The 10167-nt window shown below is 42.6% G+C and overlaps 1 protein-coding gene across 1 annotated transcript; it reads right to left on the bottom strand.

Moving 5' to 3' along the window:
• Positions 1-1477: 1477 nt before the first annotated feature.
• Positions 1478-1945, bottom strand: LOC138902798 (uncharacterized). Its single transcript, XM_070190699.1, has one exon. The coding sequence runs from the start codon at positions 1943-1945 to the stop codon at positions 1478-1480; it is 468 nt and encodes a 155-aa protein (XP_070046800.1).
• Positions 1946-10167: the final 8222 nt, after the last annotated feature.

Here is a 10167-nt window from a genome sequence, read left to right as displayed (position 1 = left end):
GTTAAATTTCGAAATTGAGGTTTAGGGTGTAGAATTTTACCTCTAGGATGAAGACCTAGTGTGCTTTCCTTGATAATCTTCCAAGATTTGAGTAAGAATTGAGGAACAATTGGTTGAGGAACTCTCTCCCTCTCTAGAGCACTTTTTGTTTCTCAAAATATCAGGTTCTTGCTCAAACGATGGTACATATCGTCTATTAAACGAAGTAGGGTGGGTTATAAAAACCCAAAAATGAAGCTTTGGAAAAGGATCTACGGTCACATATGCGACCGCATAATGGATCTGCGGTCCATGAAATGGACCGCGAAATGATCCTCTGTAACTGGGTAACTCTGCATTGGTTTGTGGTCTATATGCAGGCCGTAGACCTGTTCTGCGATTGCATAATGAACCGCAAAATAGTTCTGCGGTGGCATAGTCGACCACCGAATGGTACCTAAACCTGCCCAATCCTGCCTCACTCTGCGGCCATTCTACAGCCCGCAGAGTGATTCTGCGGCCGCATAATGGACCAGCCAAATGCCTTTTTCTATCAAAGATTTTCCTTTACTCACCAGTGCATTGTTCAACCCAAAAGGTCTAACCCAAAAGAATTTCTACAATCCTCAAACACGTGATCTTAGTTCGCCACCATGAAAACTTAAATTCCTTTACGAAATTTTACGGGGCTTAGTGAAACCATTCAATCACTGACTCAGTTGGAAATTCAAATTAAACGATTCTTGTTCGACAGTCAAGCTTAGCGAAACATAAGTAAAGCTAATCCATCGCCATTATTACATCAAAATCGACCATCCGCAATTCAATGAGATTAGCCATGGTGTCTTGACTATGCACCATAACAACACAATCCCTATAAACCCGTACGGCCACAATAGACTCACCAACCGGAGTAGATACAGAGAACGGCTCATGGAGCTATTCCGTTTCTATCCCAAATTCTATAGCGATATAGTGAGTGACATAAGACAAGGTGGAACCGGGATTAATAAGAGCATACACATCATGAGATTGGACAGTCAATATACCTGTGACAACATCTGGAGAAGCCTCTGAATTTTGGCGACCCCTCATCGCATAAAAATGATTGCGTCCTCCCGAACTCTGTGTGCCACCCCTAGCTCTGCCACGCACTGCGGGTGCTGGGGCGCCTCGAGCTGGAGGAGGTGCTGTAGATATAGTAGCTGTAGAACTGGCTGTCTGTGCTATACTCCTACCCATGCTCTGATGAGACGAATGACAATCCCTCTGAATATGACCCCTCATACCACACCCGTAGCATATGGGTTGATCCATGTAGCATGTCCCAACGTGCATCTTCCCGCACCTAGGGCATGAGGCCTCCGCTGCTACTGAAATCTCCCACCGAATGACCCTACTGGTAAAATAACCTATTGCCCTGGCTGGGCCTAAAATGGTTCCCCTGCTGCTGACAAGGCCCCGATGGCGGTGCACTGACTGAAGACTGAGTGAAAGACTAGGAAGGCCCTGATGACCCTCCCCTGAAAGCTGTCCTACCACCACCACCACCACCAAAAGTACCACTGAAGTTGCCCGCTGACCGGGCCCTGTTGCTACTCTCTCGCTCCATTCTATTCTTCAATTTGCGGGTCTCTCTAGCTTGAGCAAATGCCACAATCTTACCATAGTTCATATCAGAGTTCAAGGCAGCTATAGCGGCCTCATTAATAACCAAGGGGCTAAGGCCCTGTATAAACCGGCGCACTCTAGCCTCCATAGTAGGAAACATGTAGATGGCATATTTGAACATGCACGCAAATCTCATATGATACTCCCACACACTCATTCTCCCGTGTTTCAAGTTCTCCAACTCGGCGGCACGGGCTGCCTTAGTCTCGGCAGGCAAGAAATGATCAATAAAAGCATCGGCAAACTCAGTCCATCTCACCGGAGGGCTTCCCTCCTCACGGGAATCCTCCCACATCTCAAACTAAGAATAGCATACCCCTTTCAGGCGGTAGGAGGCCAACTCTGCTCCCTCTGTCTCAGTAGCACGCATAACTCATAGGGTCTTGTGCATCTCGTCAATAAAATCCTGGGGGTCCTCCTCAAGATCAGTACCTGTGAACACTGGAGGGTCCAACTGGAGAAATCTGTTCACTCTGGAACTAGTGGAATCCCCTGGCTGACTAGAAGAAGTAGGTACAACATATGATCTCTGGGTGTGGGAAGCCACTATTTGAGCCAACATCTGTATGGCTCCACTAAGATCCCCATCAGATAAACTGAGACCGAAAGCTGGGGATGGAGGTGGAACTGGAATATCAGTTAGAGGGATCGCTACACCCTCAGTAGGTGTAGGAAATGGTGCGGTCTGACCAGGTGTAGTTGAATCAGGCAGTATGGTAGTCGGGATAATATTCTCACCCCATGGATGTTCACCCGCATCATCAAGTAAAGGGTTAACTGCCACTCCTGGGGTAGCATTGGCTCCTTGGGAAGTTCGTGCTTTCTTCTTAGGTGCCATATAGTTAAAATTTGAGCAATGCACGAGTTAAAGGGGGAACAATCTTACAGTCAGCTTTATCGCATGATCTAGAATATCAAAGAAGGGTATTATTCCTAAATGCCCAAGTAGCCTCCTAATTATAGATGTGGTCGACAACACACCGATAAAAGGACTCTACTATACATGGCTCCGAGACATCCTAGGACATTTTAAAACCTTAGGCTCTAATACCAAGTTTGTTACACCGCGACCTCGGGGAGCGCAACTGGAGCTCAACAGAGTTACCTCGGTCGAGCAAGCCTGCACAGTGCCGTCTACCCAATTCACCCACATATAAAGAGAAGAATATATTTTATTAATAAATCAATAAGACTCATGTGAACAATGCCGATTCATTTCAATTAGTTACGTCATTAAGAAGTCTTCAAAACAGTACGTTGTACAATCATAGTTAAAGTGGAACAAATGATACCATTACAACATTTTTAGTTTAACTTTCCCAAACAGATACAACCCACACTATGTTTACGGAGCCTCTAATAGGAACAGAAGAGTGCTATGACAATGCCGGCAATAAGGCCCCGGCTATACCTCAAAATGTTATTTACAAAGGATTGAAGATATAGAACCCCGAAATGAAGTGGGGATCACCAAATCACCTGAGGAAAGGGTGTGCTACTATCACTAATCAATACCACCTGCTATAGAACCACCTGCATCCATTAAAGATACAGCGCCCCCGGCAAAAGTGACGTTAGTACATATGGAATAGTACTAGTACATGAAACTAAACACCCTCTCAATAGAACAAGCAATAGTAAACGGAGAATAAACATGATATCAATAAGAGACTCAAACGGTATCAAAGTGTCACATTAGGGGAAACGTAAATTTCACGTAGGTTTTGGTAATTTAAGTTGGGAGATCTTTAGCACCGATATACCACCGTGTTTTAGCTCGGAGTCCGATCTCAGCCTGACTGGCTAAGCCCTCTCACCCTGACACATACACTCACAATCCCACCATGTGCACGGCATGTCGTCCGATCTTAGCCCGATCGGCTAAGACGTCTCACCACAATGCCGTGTGGGTTGACATTACATCACATCTAGCTAGCAATAATCTCATCCCATTTAAGGGGAAATAGTATCATCACATTAACACGGGAATTTACCCCTCAATCACCCCTACACCGGTACGTGTAGTTTCGGGGTTAGGTTTTTCCGACCTACCCTTCCTCAATGGCTAATCGATACTCCCAAAGCATATATTATTGAAAGTATTTACCACTCAATTCATATTCCTTTACATTTCATGCATTTTATTGACATCATTGGCCATAACGCAATATCATTCTTGGCACATTGGTCGTACTTCATAATTCAGCTCATTATTCCATTTTCAATCGTTATCATGAATAATCAACAACAAGTCCTTTCAACATTAAGGCTTTAAGCACATACTTGAGCAAATTAGGGTCTTAGGCACATATGACTTCTTACACAATTGACATGGTAGTTTTCATAAGAATTCACCTTTTCAAATCATAACATAGTAACATACAACCCATACTTAAACCAAATCCTCAAATATTAACTTAACATAACAAGAATCTTTGGAATACTCATTGAACACATAATTATTTTGACACAAGGCTTATTTGACAGAAATTCAATTTATAAAGGGCATCACGAGACTTACAAGGACATAGCGAAGTTCAATTCTAAGAGAAGAGTTTAGCCAACATACCTTGCTTGAGCTTCCTTAAACTCTAAAATGTTCCGAAAATCTCAGCAACTTCAATCTATTTTAGAAATGTAAAAAATTTAACAAAAATTAGGAAGGTACTCATGGTTCTAGCTTCTTTGAGCATTTCATCAAATACTAGGTGTGCATTAAGGTTTCAAGACCCTTTCATGGAGGATTCCATCATCCCACAACCCATTCTTTACCATTTTAGCTCAACAATCTCCCTACATCCCTTGTTAACTTATGCATGCAAAATAAACAACTCCCATACCCAAAAATTATCTTACCAATTACCCATTCCTAGTTAAATTTCGAAATTGAGGTTTAGGGTGTAGAATTTTATCTCTTGGATGAAGACCTAGTGTGCTTTCCTTGATAATCTTCCAAGATTTGAGTAAGAATTGAGGAACAATTGGTTGAGGAACTCTCTTCCTCTCTAGAGCACTTTCTTTCTCTCAAAATATCAGGTTTTTACTTAAAAGACGGTACATATCGTCTATTAAACGAAGTAGGGTCGGGTTATAAAAATCCAAAAAATGAAGCTCCGAAACAGGATCTGCAGTCGCATATGCGACTACATAATGCATCTGCGGTCCTCGAAATGGACCGCGAAATGAACCTCAGGAATTGGGCAACTCTGCCTGGGTTTGCGGTCACTATGCAACCCGCAGACCTGTTTTGCGATCGCATAATGAACCTCAGAATAGTTCTGCGGTTGCACAGTCGACCGCAGTATGGAAGTCAAACCTGCCTAGTCCTGCCTTAATCTGCAGCCATTTTGCGTCCCGCATAGTGATTCTACGGCCGCATAATGGACCGCAGAAATGCCTTTTTTTGCCAAAAAGTTTCCTTTACTCTCCAGTGCATTGTTCAACCCAAAAGGTCCAACACAAAAGAATTTCTACAATCCTCAAACACGTGATCTTAGTTCGGCACCATGAAAACTTAAATTCCTTTACGAAATTTTACGGGGCCTTACATGTGCAATCCCGATCACAACCTCTACACAAAGCGCCCTCACCACCTCACCCCAATGTATGCGGGTGGAGCTGTATTCACAATGCCACTCTTTGGATTCCCAAAATGATAACAGTTTGTACAAAAGAGTTCTTTTCCAATCAACCATTTGGCACCTTTGGCCTTAGGAAGTGTAAGTTCATAAGGTTTCATCATATGAGAAAATAAGTATTTGATCACATCGATTTCGTACAAGGTTTTCTTCCCCAAAAGGGGTATAACATAATTAAGTCACAATAGAAAATCCTCAACACATGAGGGTTCAAACATGTTATGCAATTTGAGAATCAGTTTACTAGCTTGAACATCTCACCTCAACAGTGTTTCAAGTTCGACTACACATGATGAAGTTTTGCAAGGATTCGGGAATTCCGATACTAGAGGAAGAGTTTAGTCTTCATACCTCGAAAGAGCTTTCCTTGGTGTAAAAATAATGTCCCAACACTTCCAACAATGTTAATCTATAGAAGAGGGGAGAATTACAAGCGTGATTGGAGGAATTCGTATGGCAAGAGCTGCTACAGTGATGACACAACCTTCCCTCAACTAATTCAAGAACAAAATCACCCAAGATGGTTCAACAACTTCCCCACAGTCTCTATTAGCTCATGAATGTGATAAATCTACCCTCATCACCCATAATCAACCCAAACTCGAAATTGGAGAATTGGGGGAAGCAATTCTTACCTTTTTGAAGCCCTAGCAAGTTCCTTTTGATGAAATTCCAAGGTTTGATCAAAGTAGAGTAGTGAAATCCTTAGTCCTCCCTTTCCTCTCTCTAGAATAACTCTCCTTTCTCTAAAATGTTAGGTAGTTCCCCAAAAATGAACCCTCGGTCTAGATAAATGAAATGGGGGTCGGGTTATAAAATTAGAAAAATGAAGCCCTACGGTCCGCAAAATGGACCGCATAATGGCCCTCCGGAACTGGGCATTTTTGCTTCACTCTGTGACAGATCTGCGGTCCGCAAACCAATTTTTCGATCGCATAATGCGCCGCAGAACTCCCCTCCAAAAATTTTTGTGTTGGATCTGCGATGGATTGTGCGGCCCGCAAAATGATTATGCGATCGCATAATAAACTGCATAATGGTCCTTAAATTAGCTCAAGTTTCTGCGTCATTCTAGGGTAGATCTGCAGTTTGCAGATCAGTTCTGCGATAGCAGAAACACCCTGCACTGCCAAATATTTTCTTCAATCAACAACACATAAGTCTACCTCGGCACCACGAAACCCCGAGTTTTAGGTAAACGTTTACGAGGCCGTACATCCTCCCCCGCTTAGGATCATTCGTCCTCGAATGAGGGTCAAAATTCGCCATTAGCATCCACTGTGATTCAGCTATTACTTCACACACCAACAATCCCCAAATTCGTTTTTTACTAACTCCCTAAATTTCCAAAAATTTTGGCAGAGTTTCCCCTGTAACTGGGCCTATCCACCTGTCAGAGAATCCCAGAAACCAATCCTAACAACATAACCACAACACAATGGTGTAAAACAATATGGAAACAATGCCATAAATATTGCATTATCAAGAGGGAGTATCCTTAACATAAGTTGTACATGGGGGACATAATTTGAAAAACATTAGCTCTTAACATCATGGATACAATTACATAGCTATTCAAATAAATTAGGGTACTTCTTCTTCATCTCTTCTTTAGCTTCCAAGGTGGCCTCTTCAACCTGTTGGTTTCACCATAGCACTTCCGGACTTGCCTATCAAGAATGGCAATTGGAATTTCTTCATAAGTCAGTCCTTCATTAACCTCTATAGTCTCAACCGGAACAATAAGCGGCAGATCTCCAATCACCTTCTTGAACATTGATACATGGAACACTGGGTGCACTAAAGACATCTTCGGAGGTAATTCTAGCCTGTAAGCCACCTGGCCAATTCTCTAAATGATTCTGTACAGTCTAATATACCTTGGACTCAATTTTCCTTTCTTACCAAACCACATTACCCCCTTCATGGGGGAAACCTTCAAGAATACCCAATCATCCTTTTGGAACTCTAAATCCCTACGACGTATATCCGAATAGGACTTCTGATGACTCTGGGAAGTTTTCAACCATTCATTAATGATCTTAACCTTCTCCATATACTGATGCACGAGGTCTAGTCCTATCAACTCCGCTTCTCCAACCTCGAACCATCCAATGGGAGATCTACATCTCCTACCATATAGAGCCTCGAATGGTGCCATCTGAATGCTAGCATGATAACTATTATTGTAGGAAAATTATATGACCGGCAAATGATCATCCCAGCTAACCTTGAAGTCAAGAACACAAGCACGCAACATATCCTCAAGCGTATGAATAGTCCGCTCTGCCTGCCCATCAGTCTGCGGGTGAAAGGATGTACTAAGATTCATCTGAGTACCCAAACCTTGCTGAAATTTCTTCCAAAAGTTAGCTGTGAATTGTGCCCCTCGATATGAGATAATAGAAACTGGAGTGCCATGCAACCTGACTATTTCTTTGATATACAACTGAGCATATTGTTCTGCTGTGTCGGTAGCCTTAAGAGGTAGGAAGTGAGCTAATTTCGCGAGTCAATCCACAATCACCCAAATCGAGTCATACTTACGAGGCGTGCGAAGTAGTCCCACCACAAAGTCCATATTGATCATCTCCCATTTCCATATCGGAATTTCTATGTTTTGTGCCAACCCACCAGGCCTTTGGTGTTCGGCCTTCACTTGCTGACAATTTATACATCTTGCCACAAAGTCCGCTATATTCCTCTTCATATCATTCCACCAATAGACTTTGTTAAGATCATGGTACATCTTTGTAGAGCTCGGGTGCACGGAATACCTAGAAGTGTGAGCCTTGGTCATGATTCTTTCCCGGAGGCCATCCACATTTGGAACACATAGTCGTCCTTGGTACCTTAGTGTACCATCATCGATGTAAAGAGAAAAGGCCATGGTCTTATGTTTATGAATCCCCTCCTTCAATTGTACCAACAATGGGCCGTTGTATTGCTTTTCCTTGTCTTCCACAACAACCGATGATTCAACCCAATTTTGTACAACTCCTCCTTCACTAGAATCCGCAAGACAAGCTCCCAAACTAGCCAACCGATGAACCTTCTTGGCCAATGGCCTTTGATATGCCTCCAAGTGAGCCAAACTACCCATAGATTTCTGGCTAAGACCATCCGCTACAACATTAACCTTCCCTGGATGATACAAAATATCGATGTCATAATCCTTGAGTAACTCAAGCAAACTTCTCTAGCTCAGATTCAATTTCTTACATTTGAAAATGTATTGAAGGCTCTTATGGTCGGTGAATATATCCACATGGACCCCATATAGATAATGAAACCAAATCTTCAATGCAAATACCACCGCCGCAAGCTCTAAGTCATGTGTTAGATAGTTCTTTTCATGATTCTTGAGTTGCCTAGATGCATAAGCTATCACCTTGCCATGTTGCATTAATACACACCCATGTCCGATTCTTGAAGCATCACAATATACCACAAACTCATATGTGCCCTCTGGTAGGGTCAACAACGGTGTCGTAGTCAATCTTGATTTTAACTCCTGGAAGCTCCTTTCACAAGCATTTGACCATTGGAACTTAACCGCCTTCTGCGTCAATTTAGTCCACGGAGAGGCAAGAGTAGAGAACCCCTCCACAAACTTTCTATTATATCTAGCTAGGCTCAAGGAACTGCGAATCACTGTTGGAGTTGTAGGTCTAGTCCAATTCTTCACCGCTGAGATTTTCTGAGGATCGACCTTAATTCCTTCTCTAGAGACAACATGATCCAAGAACGTGATAGATTCAATCAAACATTCAAATTTCGAAAATTTCACATACAACTGGTGCTGATACAGGGTCTGCAAAACTGCCTAGAGATGATCGGCATGGTCCTCTCGATTGCGTGAATATACCAAAATATTGTCAATGAACACTATCACAAAGGAGTCAAGAAAAGGCTTGAAGACTTGATTCATAGGATCCATGAAAGTTACCGAGGCATTTGTTATCTAAAGGACATTACCAGAAATTCACAGAGCCCATACCGGGTCCTAAAAGCTATTTTCAGAATATCCTGCTCCCTGATCTTCAATTGGTGATACCTGGATCTTAAATCGATCTTCGAGAAGTGCTTAGCACCCTGCAATTGGTCAAATAAGTCATCTATCCTTGGCAGTGGGTACATATTCTTGATCGTGACCTTGTTGAGCTACCAATAGTCAATACAGATTCTCAGTGACCTATCTTTCTTCCTTACAAAAAGGACCGGCGCGCTCCAAGGTAACATACTCGGCCGGATGAAATCCTTCTCTAACAAATCCTTTAATTGTTCCTTTAGATCTTTTAAGTCTTCTTGTGCCATTCTGTAAGGTGGAATAGATATCGATTGTGTGCCTGGCATCACATCAATCCTAAAATCAATCTCCCTATCGGGTGGGATCCCAGGGAGCTCATCCGTAAAGACCTTCAAAAATTCATTCACAACTGGTACAAACTCAAGTGTAGGTGCTTCAGCTTTGGTGTCCGTAACCCATACCAAATAGTAAATACACCCCTTGTTGATAATCTTGGTGGCCTTAAGGTAAGAAATAAACCTATACCACATCATCCCCCTTCCATTCAATAACTGGCTCCTTTGGAAATTCAAACCTAACGGTTCTGGTTCGACAATCAAGCTTAGAGAAACATGAATAAAGCTAGTCCATAACCATTATTACATCAAAATCAACCATCCCCAATTCAATGAGATCGGCCATGGTGTCCCGACCATGCACCGTGACAATACAATCCCTATAAACCTGTGTGACCATAATAGACTCGCCAATCGGAGTAGATACAGAGAACGGCTCATGAAGTTGTTCCGGTTCTATCCCAAATTTCCTAGGAACATAAGGAGTGACATATGACAAAGTGGAACCGGGATC

The sequence above is a fragment of the Nicotiana tomentosiformis genome, chromosome 12 (assembly GCF_000390325.3).
Source record: "Nicotiana tomentosiformis chromosome 12, ASM39032v3, whole genome shotgun sequence".
Taxonomy (NCBI): Eukaryota; Viridiplantae; Streptophyta; class Magnoliopsida; order Solanales; family Solanaceae; genus Nicotiana; species Nicotiana tomentosiformis.
Note: the sequence above shows the minus strand (reverse complement) of the source record. Positions and strands in the feature narration are given on the sequence as shown.